Here is a 16142-nt window from a genome sequence, read left to right on the forward strand (position 1 = left end):
GGAGTGGAAGTCCAGGTTCCCTCTATGATGTCCAGTGACTGTGGCGGGGAGGGGTGGGAGAGATGAGAACATGCAGGGGCTCTTGTTCATTTCATTCTTGGGAATGAAAGTTTCAGCTTCTTAGTTAGCCTCTGATTCTACCGTGGTGGGGGTTTGAGGTACGTCATTGTAGGCTTCCAGAGATAGAAAGTGCTAGGCCTTCCACCCTGCCTTTGCTGCCCTGGCTGGGGCTGGGGCCACAAGTCTTTGGTGGTGCTTGACTGGAGTAGAGTGTTAATTGTCTAAAAGCTCTGTCTTGCTAGACTGCCCCTTTTCTGGTCCTTTGCCCAGAAAGAGCAAGCTTCTGTTGGGGCGTTTTTGTTTGTTCAAATTGGTATATCCAGGTTGCCGGCTCTTCAGCCCCAAGTCTGGATATTTGAAAGAAAGAAAACCCGGGGAACTCACACCATGTTTGAGATCCTTAGTGGCTCCGCTGGCTTCTTTGCACCTTTCAGAGTCCTCCTGTGTTTGTGGTATGTATAGTACCCAAGGGTTTTAGCTCTACCTAGCAGAAGAAATGCTGAAAAGTATGTTCCATCTTCCTAGAAATGAGAACCCAGCTGTCATTTTTAATTAACTCTCTTAATTGAGGGTAATGGGTTTTGTATTTATAATTTTGCCAACTTTTAAAAGAACTAGTTTTTTTTAGATGGCGTCTCACTCTGTCACCCAGGCTGGAGTGCAGTGGCGTGATCTCGGCTCACTGTAACTTCTGCCTCCTGGGTTCAAGCAATTCTCCTGCCTCAGCCTCCCGAATAGCTGGGATTACAGGTGTGCGCCATCATGTCTGGCTAATTTTTGTGTTGTTAGTAGAGACGGGGTTTTATCATGTTGGCCAGGCTGGTCTCGAACTACTGACCTAAGGTAATCTGCCTGCCTCGGCCTCCCAAAGTGCTGGGATTATAGGCGTGAGCCACCAAGCCCAACAAAAGAACTAGTTTTAAACCCAAGGACTTATGTCCTGATTCATCTGTCTATCTGAAACTTTATTTTGAGCGTGAAAAAAGGAGTCTAGGTCCCTTTGAATCCCTCAACTGTTTTTTTCCACTTCCTACTAGTTACTGTTTTCACTTAGAACAAGTTGTTTGTTTTTATTTGAGATGGAGTCTTGTTCTGTCACCCAGGCTGGAGTGCAGTAGTGCAATCTCAGCTCACTGTAACCTCCGCCTCCTGGGTTCAAGCGATTCTCCGGCCTCAGCCTCTTGAGTAGCTGGGACTACAGGTGTGTACCACTATGCCCAGCTAATTTTTTTGTATTTTTAGTAGAGAGGGGATTTCACCATGTTGGCCAGCCTGATCTTGAACTCCTGGCCTCAAGTGATCCACCCGCCTCAGTCTCTGTAAGTGCTAGAATTATAAGCATGAGCCACTGCACCTGGCCGGGAACAAATTATTAGATAGATGTATACCTAAAAGAAATTGTACTACTTCAACTAATTAAATAAAATCCTACTAAATATGTCAGCATTTGAAATTCCACAGCTTCCTTTGGCTGGCCTATCACAACACTGTTTCTTTTTTCTGCCAACTTGAATTTGTTTTGCTTTGTCTGCGAACATTCCCTTAGTACTGTGTTCTGTGGGAGAAAAAGAGAAAGAGAAAATGCCTTATATTTGTATCTTCCCTGGCTTACAGCATGTTCCTGATAGTCAGGGACAGTGTCTTCTTTCTGTTCTCCATAGCTGCTAACACAGAACAGATACTTGTTAAATACCTCTAAATGAATAACAACTTTATAAATACTTTGAAGAAAAGATTATCTTCTCTTTTAAATGTTACACAGTTCTGGCCAGGTGTGGTGGCTCACGCCTGTAATCCCAGCACTTTGGGAGGCTGAGGTGGGTGAATCACCTGAGGTCAGGAGTTCGAGACCAGCCTGGCCAACATGGTGAAACCCCGTCTCTACTAAAAATATAAAAAGTTAGCCAGGTGTGGTGGCGCATGCCTGTAATCCCAGGTACTCGGAAGGCTGAGACAGGAGAATTGCTTGAACCTGGGAGGCAGAGGTTGCAGTGAGCCAAGATCGTGCCACTGTACTCCAGCCTGGGCAACAAGAGTGAAACTCCGTCTCAAAAAAAAAAAAAAATTACACAGTTCCTTCCTTGAATCTTTTAACGTTAATATTGGAGGCTCAATACACACATTGTGAAATAGATGCTTATTTGGCCATCTAGGTTAACATTTTGAATATCATAAATATTAGTTAAGTCTGGACATTAATAATGGCATTAGCACCAGTTGGCAAAGGAATCATCATGTTATGTGCAAAAAAAATGTTATGGGAATTGGGTAACAATCTTAGTACGACAGAAGAAATGTTTATTTACCCTAATGCAGGGCTTCATAAATTTTCTTGGCCTTTAAAATTCTTAAGTATCTTAATTTTTATATAGCATCTCTAGGCCAGGATACCCATCCACTTCTGAAAAATACCTATCCATTTATGAAGAAGTTAGGTTCAAACAGTTTGTGTTCTAGCAGTTTAACACCTACTGGGCCCTATTACACAGTTTCTCAAACTCTGCAGTTGGAATGGACATTCTACCCTCATTCCTTTTCCACATTGATTTTCTCTCTGTACATTTTATCACAGCAACTGCCCAAAACCCAGCTTCACAAAAATATGGCATTATTGAGGCCAGACGGAGTGTCTCACACCTGTAATCCCAGCACTTTGGGAGGCCAAGGTGGGCGGATCACTTGAGGTCAGCAGTTCGAGACTAGCCTGGCCAATGTTCTGAAACCCCGTCTCTACTAAACATAATTAGCCGGGCGTGGTGGTGCACACCTGTCATCCTACTCAGAAGGCTGAGACAGGAGAATTGTTTGAACCCAGGAGGTGGAGGTTGCAGTGAGCCAAGATCACACTACTACACTCTAGCTTGGGCAACAGAGTGAGACTCTATCTCATAAATAAATAAATAAGGCATTATTGAAGAGGATATAGCAGTCTTACGTAGGAATTGTGAACTACCTTGAGCTAGTAGTTCACACAATGTTCAACAGCTGTTGCTGTGTTTCTTTCATAAATTTAAAGTATCCCACAGTACCTTGCGAGTTTGCCATTGTGTCCTGGGTATTGAGTACATAGTTTGGGAACTGTGGCCCTAATGACTGTCATCACAGAGGGTGAGAGGAATCCCACGTAAGGACTGAGATGTGTCTTTTGGAGGGTAGTGGGAATAATGAAAAGGGATATTTTTAGGAGCATTGACGAGGGCCAAGTAGGTGTTTAAAGATTGAGCCATAGGCCGGGCGCAGTGGCTCAAGCCTGTAATCCCAGCACTTTGGGAGGCCGAGACGGGCGGATCACGAGGTCAGGAGATCGAGACCATCCTGGCGAACATGGTGAAACCCCATCTCTACTAAAAAATACAAAAAACTAGCCAGGCGAGTGGCGGGCGCCTATAGTCCCAGCTACTCGGGAGGCTGAGGCAGGAGAATGGCGTAAACCCGGGAGGCGGAGCTCGCAGTGAGCTGAGATCCGGCCACTGCACTCCAGCCTGGGCGACAGAGCGAGACTCCATCTCAAAAAAAAAAAAAAAAAAAAAAAAGATTGAGCCATAGTCTTGGCTAAATAAGCCAAGTCTTTAATCTGATCTCCTCTAAAGGATTGAAATACATTTTGTGTTCATCTGATATTTGCTTGCGACCACATTTATCTCAGTATTAATTTTTTTATGCTAGCCAGTTCATATGCATGGTCATTTTTATTTCCCTTTGATACTTTTGATACATCAAACCAATGTTGATATAGAAGGATGACTTACAGTCTTTGATCCTATCCTTGTTATTGTACTATTGTGTTAGCTTTTTTTTTTTTTTTTTGGAGACAGAGTCTCGCTCTGTCACCCAGACTGGAGTGCAATGGCACGATCTTGGCTCACTGCAAGCTCTGCCTCCTGGGTTCATGCCATTCTCCTGCCTCAGCCTCCCGAGTAGCTGGGACTACAGGCGTCCGCTACCACGCCCAGCTAATTTTTTGTATTTTTAGTAGAGACGGGGTTTCACCGTGTTAACCAGGATGGTCTCGATCCACCTGCCTCGGCCTCCCAAAGTGCTGGGATTACAGGCATGAGCTACCACGCCCAGCCAAATGATGTATTAGCTTTTTAAAGGATGTCACTTGAGTCCAATCTGTGTTTCTGACTCACAGAAACAAAATAAATGAATCAAAAGCTCTTGTTTTTTTATCTTGATGTAGAACAAATCACCTGCTGCAGTAACAGAACCAGAGACAAATAAATTTGACAGTACCGGATATGATAAAGACTTAGTAGAAGCTTTGGAAAGAGATATAATTTCCCAGAATCCCAATGTTCGATGGTAAGTCATATCACAACCAAATAACTGGGTGCTGATGTTGCTTTTCGAAATGGAAAATGGAGAATGTACTGAAGAGCAGAACTTGAGGACAGACCTGGAGTATGTACAGCATGAGCATAATTTCCCTGCATTCAGCCTGTTCCAATTTTTGTCTGAGAGTCTGAGGTTTTTGTTTTTGTTTTTTAGAGACAGGTTCTCACTCTGTTGCCCAGGCTGGAGGACAGTGGCTTGATCATAGCTCACTGCAGGCTCAGACTCCTAGGCTCAAGTGATCCTCCTGCCACAGCCTTCCAAGTAGCTGGGACCATAGGTGCACACTACCACATCTAGCTAATTTTTAAAAATGTTTTGTAGAGATGGAGTCTTGATCAGGCTGGTCTTGAACTCCTGGGTTCAAGTGATCCTCCTCCCTCAGCCTCCCAAAGTGCTAGGATTACAGTCATGAGCCATTGCACCTGGCCAAGGCAATGATTTGTATGTATGTGTGTTGCTTATTATCTATAGCATCCTAGAAATGTTTCTTTTATTTTCTTTTAGAGCAGTGGTTCTCAACTTTATTAATATTACATGTAATCAAAGATCTGTAATGTATTACAGTGAGTTAAAGTTAACTTTTCCACAAAGTTAGGTATATTATATTTCTGTTAAAACCTTAATGATTATTAGGTATGGGTTTGAATTATATTAAAAAATATTGGGGGCCGGGCGCGGTGGCTCACACCTGTAATCACAGCACTTTGGAAGGCCGAGGCGGGCAGATCACATGGTCAGGAGATCGAGGCCATCCTAGCTAACACGGTGAAACCCCGTCTCTACTTAAAAAACAAAACAAAACAAAAAATTAGCCGGGCATGCAGTGGGCCGAGATGGTATGGTGCCACTGCACTTCAGCCTGGATGTTAGAGTGAGACTCTGTCTCAAAAAAAAAAAAAATTGGGGACATTAACATTTTATACAATGAAAATAGTTTTTTGTTTTGTTTTTAACAGAAATTGCCACATGTAGCAGTAGTAGTAGGTACTCTAGTGGTTGGAGATGACTTTATAGCAATCTCTATGATACTCTTTAACCTTGGCATCTACCTCTTAATAGAGCTGGAGGCAAAGCAGCTATGTTGTAGCGTGTCTTTGCCTTATACCCTTTTTATTCTTTATGCTTTTTTTTAATTAAAAAAATGGGCTAATTGTTTCTAAATCATGGAGGTTATGGAATGAGGACCATAAAAGCAGGAGTTTAAAATGAGATGACACAGAACCCTGAAGAGTGTGCCTGTAGACTATGTTCTCATGATCCAGGCTAAAAACTGTCAACTGCCAAGAACTGAAGAAAACATTGTGCTCTTTATGTATCTGCTGGTTGACATGGTGGGCCTCATTGCAGTGTTAGTCCACCCGTGCTCTGAGAGAGGCTCACCATTCTGTCAGCAGCGCATATATCTGCTGGTTGACACGGTGGGCCTCATCACAGTGCATTAGTTCACCCGGGCTCAAAGAGAGGCTCACCATTCTGTCAGCAGCGCAACATCGTGTGCTTCCAGTGGTTCTCATGAGTGACTGTATAGGCATGTATCATCTAAGGGGTTGTTAATAAAATGTCCTCTCTTTCAGGGATGATATCGCTGATTTAGTAGAAGCTAAGAAGTTGCTTAAGGAAGCTGTAGTGTTACCAATGTGGATGCCTGAATTCTTTAAGGGCATTAGAAGACCATGGAAAGTAAGTTTATTACTGTGATGGCATTGTCAAAGTAAATGGCAGCATGTTGATATAGACAGCCAATATTTATCTATATTGGGAAAAGTGGAGGGAGAAAGTAGAGTAAGGAAATGTTTAAATTAAAAGGTGTATGTTGTGCCGCTGAGAATTTTGTTAGACCATAAGCTATTGCAAGATTTCTAGAATAAGAAATACATACAATGTGATCTTTGGAAAGTTGAATACACAGCATTAAAATTTAGAATTTGGCTGGGCGTGGTGGCTCACGCCTGTAATCCCAGCACTTTAGGAGGCCGAGGTGGGCGGATCACCTGAGGTCAGGAGTTTGAGACCAGCCTGACCAACATGGAGAAACCCCGTCTCTACTAAAAATACAAAATTAGCTGGGCATGGTGACGCGTGCCTGTAATCCCAGCTACTCGGGAGGCTGAGGCAGGAGAATTGCCTGAACCTGGGAGGCGGAGGTTGCAGTGAGCCGAGATCACGCCATTGTACTCCAGCCTGGGCAACAAGAGCAAAACTGTGTCTCAAAAAAAAAAAAAAAAAAAAAAATTAGAATTCACCCCATTTAGAATGAGCTTGTATTTGCAAATATGACCTGGTCAGCTAGTGCAGAAATGCTTATTATGTTATGTTGCATGATTGTAACCTGTATTTTGGGGATTGTTCTCAATAAATTAATGGGAAATACCTGCATGTGATAAATACTTTTTAAAGTCATGGGCTGATCTAAAAAAAGACCATCAAAAAAGCCTTTCTTGGATTTGGAAGACACACTAATAGGTAACTCTGCATGTATGAATAGTTGTAAAAATTCTTTATACATTAAGTGATAAGCAAGATACAAAATGATAGACATACTTTGAATAAATTATATATATATATATTTTGTTTTGTTTTGAGACGGAGTCTTGTTCTGTCGCGAGGCTGGAGTGCAGTGCGATCTTGGCTCGCTGCAACCACTGCCTTCCAGGTTGAAGCGATTCCCCTGCCTCAGCCTCCCGAGTAGCTGGGATTACAGGCACGTACCACCACGCCCAGCTAACTTTTTTTGTATTTTAGTAGAGACAGGGTTTCACGTGTTGGCCATGATGGTCCCGATCTCCTGACCTCGTGATCTGCCTGCCTCAGCCTCTCAAAGTGCTGGGATTACAGGTGTGAGCCACCACGCCTGGCCGAATAAATTATATTTTTAAAAAACCTAATTTGTCTGAGCAAAAGGACAATCAGGATATAAATTCAGATGTTAATGGTACCTCTGTTAGGGTGTTGATATTATAAACTACTTTTTCTCATCTTTGAGTTCCAAATTTTTAATAATATGGTTATCTTCTTTTTTAATGGGAAGAGTAAATTTGTGACAAAGTTTATCTGTTTGTCTTTTATTTGTCTTGATATTATATATAAGTTGGTTGAAATTTCCTACTTAGTAATGACATTTTTATGAATTAGAACAATAGCAGATAAATCCTCTGCTTAGGCTATTATATTCGCAACAGGGAGTACTGATGGTCGGCCCACCTGGCACGGGGAAGACGCTCCTTGCTAAAGCAGTAGCTACAGAATGCAAGACAACATTCTTCAATGTCTCTTCGTCAACTCTGACTTCCAAATACAGAGGAGAATCTGAGAAGCTTGTTCGTCTTCTGTTTGAAATGGTGAATGTTTGAGACGGCTCTAATGATTCCTTACCTCTCTAAAAGGGGAGAAAGAGAGCTGTAACTATTTCCAGTGTATGGAATAGTTAGGCAGGGTGCCATTTTGCCCAGAGTATGATTCGGTGTCCTTAAAGCTAGCTTTCTTTACAAACATGAATAATTAGAGTTTCTCTTTGTCTCTTTTTCTCCAGATGTAGATCCAAATCTACCAGTTTTGGGGCATGCTCACATTATGGGATCTGCATTACTAATCTTCTGTAGGAATCTGAAATTATTGTGTTTTTTAAATCAATAGGTTTAGTTATAATATGATAACCACAGTATTGTAACAATGATGCCAAAAGGTGAGAATCGTAAGTTATTGTGGAACTTAGGTTATCTCCAATCTATTAACTATATCAAATGCCTTCATTTTAATGACCTAATCTTTGGATTAGGTTCTTTCTTCCACCAATACAAATCAGAGTACCAAGAGAAGAAATGTAATTCAACAAGTTCTGATAGAGTGTTTAGATTGAATTCCACAGCCTTTTAAACTTCAGACTTTGTTAAGCTTCACTGATTACTTCTTGCCTCTAAGAAACAGAGTAGTTTTATGTAATTAGGATAGAGTTATGCTATTAGTGACAAAGATGTGAATTTTTTTTATTTTGAAATGGGTTCTCACTCTTGCCTAGGCTGATATGCAGGAGCATGATCACAACTCGCTGCAGCCGTGACCTCCCAGGCTCAAGTGATCCTCCCATCTAAGCGTCCCAAGTAGCTGGGACAATGGACATGAGCCACCACATCCAGCTAATTTTTTTTTTTTTTTTTTTACAGATGGGGTCTTGCTGTGTTGCCCAGGCTGATCTCGAACTCCTGGGTTCAAGTGATCCTCTTGCTTCAGACTCCCAAAGTGCCGGATTTACAGGCAGGGGTCCCCAATCCTGGTCAAGACATGAATTCTATTCTTTTAAACAGGGTCTCATTCTGTCACCTAGGCTGGAGTGCAGTGTTGCAATCTCAGCTCACAGCAGCCTTCACCTCCTAGCCTCAAACGATCCTCCCACCTTAGCCTCCTGAGTAGCTGGGACTACAGATGTGCACTACCATGCCTGGCTAATTTTTGTATTTTTAGTAGAGATGAGGTTTTGCCATGTTGCCCAGGCTGGTCTTGAACTCCTGACCCCAGGTGATCTGCCCTCTTGGCCTCCCAGAGTGCTAGGATTACAGGTATGAGCCACTGTGCCTGGCCTTTTTTGGTTTTTTTGTAGAGATGAAGTCTCACTATGTTGCCCAGGCTAGTCTAGAACTCCTGGCCTCAAACAGTCCTCTTGCCTAGACCCCATAAAGTGCTGGGATTACAGGTAAGAGCCATTGTGTTCAGCTTTTTTTTTTTTTTTTTAAGATAAGCTCTCACTCTGTTGTACAGGTTGTAGTGCAGTGGTTATTCACAGGCACAATCATACTGTACTGCATCCTCCTCTCTAAGCCTCCCAAGTAGCTGGGACTTCAGGCGTGTACCACTGCACTCAGCTTTCAAGCCTTATTTTTATTGTCCTTAGGGTAATGAACTCTCGAGAAATTAGCCCTCATTTTTGTCATAGTTCCAGCAAAAGTCCAACGATTAATATTTGGCCTGTTTTGAGTTTCATATCTATGCCTAAACTCCTTGTTTTTGATCAGAGAATTGGAGTGCTCTGATTGGCCAGGCCTGAATAAAACCCCTGGAGCTCCAAGTAGAGTTAGCCTCTTTTAAAGGAGTGGAATAGGAATGAAAGAGGGGCCGGGCATGGTGGCTCACTCACGCCTGTAATCCCAGCACTTTGGGAGGTCGAGGCTAGCAGATCACTTGAGGTCAGGAGTTCGAGACCAGCCTGGCCAACATGATGAAACCCTGTCTCTACTAAAAATACAAAAATTAGCCGGGTATGGTCGTGTGCACCTGTAATCCCAGCTACTTGGGAGGCTGAGGCAGGAGAATCGCTTCAACCTGGGTGGCAGAGGTTGCAGTGAGCTGAGATCATGGTGTTGCACTCCAGACTGGGAGACACAGCAAGACTCCTGTCTCAAAAGAAGAAAGAAAGAAAAAGAAAAGGAAGGAAGGAAGAAAGGAAAGGAAGTAAAGGAAGGAAGGATGATTTGCAAATGAAAAAGCGGCTTCTTTTACCAGATGTGTGCTGTGCAGGGAGAACCAATTGGTGTCCTCTACAGTACCTTCCTGGGCCAGCTAAACCCAGGACACATAGCCTTTACTTGAAGTCAGATCATTCTACATACCCTCAGTATGTGGGAAGAATCAGTCTAGTCACTTTTGCTTGGTGTGGCAACAGATTGAAATTTAATTTGTGTTGATGTAGGTTCTTTTGATAGATGGTTCCTAACTAAAATTTGAGAATTTTCTTGGATGTTTTAATGATGATTAAGTTCACTCTTTCCCTCTCCATTTCTTGAAAAAGTACAAAAATATTTATACATAGAAACCCAAGTATTGACTCTTCTTTAAAGATGAAATTATCCTGCTAGGTACAGTGGCTCATGTCTGTAATCCTAGCATTTTGGGAGGCCGAGGCAGGCAGATTGCTTAAGTCTAGGAGTTTGAGACCAGCCTGGGCAACATAATAAGACACCATCTTTACCAAAAAATATAAAAATAAGCCTGGTGTGGTGGCACACACCTGTAGTCCTAGCTGCTCGAGAGGTTGAGGTGAGAGGATTGCTTAAGCCCAGGAGCTCAAAGTTGAAGTGAGCTAAAATCTTATCACTGCACCCCAGCCTGGATGACAGAGCAAGACCCTGCCTCTTAAGAAAAATAAATAAAAAACGGTTGCATTAGAAGCCATACTTTAGCTGTTCTAATTCTATCCCATCTCCCCAATATTAGTGTGAAAGATGCACAGTGTGGCAAGCTCGTTAGCTGTTTTGTTGTTTTCTTTCTTTCCTCGTTTTAGAGACAGGTTCTCACTCTGTCACCCAGTCTGGAATACAGTGGTGTGGTGTGATCATAGCTCACTGCAGCCTTGAACTCCTGGCCTTAAGGGATCCTCTCACCTATTCCCCTGAGTAGCTGGGACTCGGGCACGTGTAACCACACTCAACTAATATTTTAATTTTCTGTAGAGATGGAGTCTTGCTATGTTGCCCAGGCTGGTCTCGAACTCTTGGGCTCAATCCATCCTCCTGCCTCACCCTCCCAGCGTTGGGATTACAAGTGTGAGCCACTGCGCCCAGCCTCCCTCAGCTGTTTTCTGATTGCTAACCTGTGGATTATTTTAAAATGAAATAGCTTGGTATTGCATGATTTTTTCCTTTAGGCTCGATTTTATTCTCCAGCCACCATATTTATTGATGAGATAGACTCCATTTGTAGTCGCCGAGGGACTTCTGAAGAACATGAAGCAAGCAGAAGGGTGAAAGCGGAGCTGCTGGTTCAAATGGATGGTATCTATGTGTTTAGCATGAGTTGACCAGGGACGGGAGGTTGTTAGGTATGGCGTCTCCAGCTCCAGTTGGTCAAACTTTACTCATACTGCTAACCCAAGGCTTTTAATAGGTATTCATAACTTCAGATGGACTAGAGGGGGTGGCAAGTAGTTCCTGATAGTGATAGTAATAGATCTGGTACACTGACAGTGGTGACAAGTCAGAATTAATGGCCACCCACAGGGCACCCTTTTGGTATATACAACTATCTTACTTTAGCTATGAAATTGAAATAAAAATAAATGCAGATAAATTGGCCTTAGAGTTTATGTATGCTTTGAAAAAGATTTAAAATTGTTATGTAGTTGAACTGATCTGGCTTTCGATTAAATCTATTTTGAGTCATATATTTGCTTACTACAGAACTCATTTTCTGTGGATTACAAATTCACGTATGTACCAGTTAAGTCTTAAGGAGGCTTGAAGACTATGCTTCCTTGTATTGTACTGAATATCTGATGATCTTTAAATAGCTGAGCTTTATTTGGTATAATCCAACTTAATATCTTTTTCACTCTCTCCTTACCCTTATTTTAGGTGTTGGAGGTGCTTCTGAAAATGATGACCCTTCCAAAATGGTTATGGTTCTGGCAGCTACTAATTTTCCCTGGGATATAGATGAGGCTTTAAGACGACGCCTTGAGAAACGAATCTATATTCCTTTGCCATCAGGTATCTTCTTTTCAATCTCGTCAGAAAGCCTGTTAACTTTCAGGTAGTTTTGTTTAGAGAATTTAAAATTTGGTATTAACTAAGTTTCCCGAAGAGATACATGAGGAGTATCTTCCCTTACAGTACTAGTTAGGCTAAATGCCTTAATAATAAATAGTAAGGAATTAAAAAGTAAAGAATGGCTCTTGAATTAAGCAAATGATCTCTTCTTAGAGATCCAGTTCTTACTGGAAAACAACATCTCACACAAAGAAGATTTGAGACAACAGTATACTATGTTTATGCTGCAGGCTTACATTTTAAAATTTGTTTCTACCATTAGCAAAAGGCAGGGAGGAGCTATTACGAATAAGTCTACGTGAGCTGGAATTGGCTGATGATGTTGACCTTGCAAGTATAGCAGAAAACATGGAAGGTTATTCAGGTGCGGACATTACCAACGTGTGCAGGTATGGATTATCACGGAAGCATAGGTTTTTGTAGGCATAAACTTCTAATATGAAGTTTCTTGGTTTTGTTTTTTGAGACCAAGTCTTGCTCTGTCACCCAGACTGGGGGAGCAGAGGCGCATTCACAGCTCACTGCAGCCTGAAACTCCTGGGCTCAAGTGATCCTCTGACGTGAAGTTTTTATGCTGAATTAAGATAGATCAATATCTTGGTGGTGGCTCACGCCTGTAATCTCAGCACTTTGGGAGGCCAAGTGGGAGATCACTTGAGCCCAGGAGTTTGACTGGCCTGGGCGACATAGCAAGACCTCATCTCCATGAAAAAATTTTAAAAATTAGCTGGGCATGGTGGTGCCCACTTGTGGTTACCACCTGCTCCGGAAGCTGAGGCAGGAGGATTGCTTGAGCCCAGGAGGTTGACGTTGCAGTGAGCCATGATTGTGCCCCTGCACCCCAGCCTGGGCAACAGAGCAAGACCCTGTGTCCAAAAAAAAAAAAAAAAAAAGATGAATAAAGACTCACATTCCAGTTTTTTGTTTTGTTTGGTTTTGTTTTGTTTTTTGAGACAGACTCTCGCTCTGTCACCCAGGCTGGAGTGCAGTGGTCTGATCTCAGCTCACTGCAACCTCTGCCTCCTGGGTTCAAGTGATTCTTGTGCCTCAGCCTCCTGAGTAGCTGGGACTACAGGTGTGTGTCACCACACATTTTTGTATTTTTAGTAGAGATGGGATTTCACCATGTTGGACAGGCTGGTCTCAACTCCTGACCTCAAGTAATCCGCCTGCCTCAGCCTCCCAAAGTGCTGAGATTACAGGCGTGAGCCACTGTGCCCAGCCCCCCATACATTTTGTAGACAGGGTCACAAATTCTGGTTTTGTTGGTGTTAGCAGGTACTGGTAAGATATCTGGGTATCTTTCATGTCAGTGAAGAGTCTACAGTTCATTTGAAAGCTACAAGTTCAAGAAGCTAATGTTAGGATAAATTGTGTAAAATAGAACATCAATAATTGTCTTGGATTAAAAAAATTGTTGGTGCCTTTGTTCACTGTATTATAAAATAGGAAATGATTGTGAAAAATATTGACTTGCCATATGCACAGAGTACAGTCTCATTCTCAGTGAACTTATCCTAAATGTGATAGAATAGCAGTAAAAAGAAAAAAAGACTGTCTTTAATCCAGCTGGTTCAAGTCGGTTTTGTCCTAATCTAAGTATCAGTAGAGACACTTAATTACCCAGGGGCTTGACTGCGCTCATTTCCTCCTCTCTGAAGTGAGCATCCCACACAGGGTTCTGAGGATTAAAGCTAAGGTGAATACATCAATCAGCTGTATTGCTATCCCTTTGCATAAATGGTGGCTGCTATTAAGGATAAAACTTGGTAAAAGGAAAGAGCTATTTGAATCTGAAGTTTTTTTCTTTTTAAACACAAATAGAGGAGAAAAGGAGAAACCACTGAACTTACCTAGCTTTTCCTCTACATGGAGAAAATATTTAATTTTCTTAACAGGTTCTCTTCTGACTCTGTGATGCTTATTCTTCATTTTATTGAATAGTTATAATGAAATTCAAATTGCTAGCTTTAATACCCCTTTTACTTTTTCTGGGGCTTTATATTCAGTATTAATTATTTAAATTAGCATCCTATTTCATTACAGATTTAACTGCTTAAAAAACACAACAGGCTTTGTATTCCAATAAGCTTCTCCACAATACTACATATATATAATTAGAGAATGCTACAACAGATCAATTGAAAATGTTTCTATTAACAGGTTTTCATTTAACCAAAGTAACACTTTGTCTGTTGTTATTGTTGTTGTTTTTAACTTAAAACCTAGGGATGCGTCCTTGATGGCAATGAGAAGGCGCATTGAAGGTTTGACTCCAGAGGAAATCCGAAATCTTTCCAAAGAAGAAATGCACATGCCTACAACTATGGAGGATTTTGAGATGGCTTTAAAAAAGGTTTCTAAGTCAGTGTCTGCTGCAGACATTGAAAGATATGAGAAATGGATATTTGAGTTTGGATCATGCTAAATTCTCACATGTAAATTGTGAGAAATGTGCCTTAAGTGTTTGAATATTAAATGCAGTAATTCATTGCACTGAGTGCTATATTTTTTTTAACTTTCATAATGGTAAGATTTTTTTTAAACCCTTATGATTCTGAATAAAGGCAATATTTTTAAGCTGAAAATTTGTTTTACTTTAGCATTACTAGATTTCTATTTCACTGACCACAAATGTTACAACACAAATGTTACTTAGCTTGGAAAGCTGTCTTTTCTTTTTTATCTTTGCTTTTTCTATTTTTTTCAAGACTGTGTTTCTTCCAACTGAACTGGCCATTCATATTGGGATTAGCCAACAGACCATAAGACAGACATCAATCTTGGCTCTTGTTTGAAACCAACAGCTACAGTGGCAGACCACCACCTGTCTTGATTCAGGGCCTAGGAAAGCTGTCTTTATATGCACTTCTAACTTGGCATCTTCTCTCCCACTGTTTGCTGCTGTCACTCCTTCTAGGGAGGAAAAAATTGGCTGTAGCTCCAGTTAAACTTTACCCATTGCCTCTGGGTGCCTGTGGATAACTGAAAATCCCTGAACATTTTTACACAGTAGCTAATTAAAGCATGAGCCAAGCCCATAACACCTGGTGTTATGGTAGCTTCCCTTCACCTCCTGGGAGAGTTTTAAAGACACATTTTACTTTGCATTTTAAAAAGAAAAAATAAAAGTCTTACTTGACTTTGATTTTGCCTACATAAGAGGCTGCACTTTAGGCAAATAATAGGCATATCTAAACCTGTGCTGCTCATAGTACTCTAATCACTCATTAACTCATGCATACTAAACATAGCTAAAGTAATAGTTAATGGTATAAGTTAGTAAGTGAAATAAAAGTTAATGGTATAAAATTTAGGTAAGATTTCCATGTGTGACTGCTTAGAAAAAAATAATTTACCATATTATCACAACCATAGAAAACAGAGCCTCAGGAGATTGCAGACCTTGCTATGGTCCCAAGTCTTACTGAGAAAGAAAGAAGCCCGGATAGGGATCTTCTGACTGCAAAGTCTACACTCTCCAATAGACCATGTAGCCTCCTAAAGTTTTTTCTTCACTAGAATCTGTAAGCTTATGCTTAATAGATAAAATAAGACCATGTCATCATTTGGAGTTAGAACTGGTGCTTTCTAATAACTTACGGAATAAGAAAGGGTGTAAAGAAAGTGTTACTAGCTGGTAACTCTAGGATCAAATTATAAGTTGCAGGTTATTTTTTTTTTTCAGCAGTATTCCATGCAATGTAACAATTAAAGTCTGGCAAAATGAAACATCACTCCTTCATTCTACTTCTTGTCATCCTCTCCACCCCCACCACACACATATGTTTGGCATAAATATAAAGTGGTCTCAAAAAAACCAACCATGGCCGGGCATGGTGGCTCACGCCTGTAATTCCAGCACTTTGGGAGGCCTAGGTGGGTGGATTACCTGAGGTCAGGAGATTGAGACCAGCCTGGCCAACACGGTGACACCCCATCGCTACTAAAAATACAAAAATTAGCCGGGCATGGTGGTGGGAGTCTGTAATCCCAGCTACTCAGGAGGCTGAGGCAGAATTGCTTGAACCTGGGAGGCGGAGGTTGCAGTGAGCTCACATCATTGCACTCCAGCCTGGGCAACAAGAGTGAAACTCCATCTCAAAAAAAAAAAAAAACCACCATTACTTTCTTGGATAATGTTTTCAAAATGATGGGTTGCAGTAAAAATATTTTTTAATAAAACAATAGAAACTATCACATAGAGAT

General features: G+C 41.4%; 1 protein-coding gene and 1 non-coding gene across 6 annotated transcripts in view; one reads left to right on the top strand and one right to left on the bottom strand.

The window, feature by feature from the left end:
* KATNA1 (katanin catalytic subunit A1) overlaps positions 1 to 14521 on the top strand; it is a 62181-nt gene extending 47660 nt beyond the window's left edge. For 4 of the 5 annotated variants that reach the window (XM_031667723.1, XM_031667722.1, XM_031667724.1 and 1 more), the window contains exons 5-11: positions 4244 to 4365; positions 5973 to 6078; positions 7578 to 7736; positions 11033 to 11159; positions 11739 to 11873; positions 12196 to 12322; positions 14163 to 14521. In XM_031667723.1, the coding sequence (XP_031523583.1) occupies positions 4244 to 4365; positions 5973 to 6078; positions 7578 to 7736; positions 11033 to 11159; positions 11739 to 11873; positions 12196 to 12322; positions 14163 to 14361 (975 nt within the window). In that variant the 3' untranslated portion in view covers positions 14362 to 14521. The remainder of the gene's footprint in view (positions 1 to 4243; positions 4366 to 5972; positions 6079 to 7577; positions 7737 to 11032; positions 11160 to 11738; positions 11874 to 12195; positions 12323 to 14162) is intronic. The other variant, XM_009205903.4, reaches the window with a different exon arrangement.
* Positions 14522 to 14645: 124 nt separating this feature from the next.
* On the bottom strand, positions 14646 to 14780 carry LOC116275574. Its single transcript, XR_004184691.1, has one exon. It is a non-coding gene; the product is annotated as a small nucleolar RNA SNORA2/SNORA34 family (small nucleolar RNA).
* Between the last annotated feature and the right edge of the window lie 1362 nt (positions 14781 to 16142).

This window comes from Papio anubis, chromosome 6 (assembly GCF_008728515.1).
Source record: "Papio anubis isolate 15944 chromosome 6, Panubis1.0, whole genome shotgun sequence".
Classification (NCBI taxonomy): domain Eukaryota; kingdom Metazoa; phylum Chordata; class Mammalia; order Primates; family Cercopithecidae; genus Papio; species Papio anubis.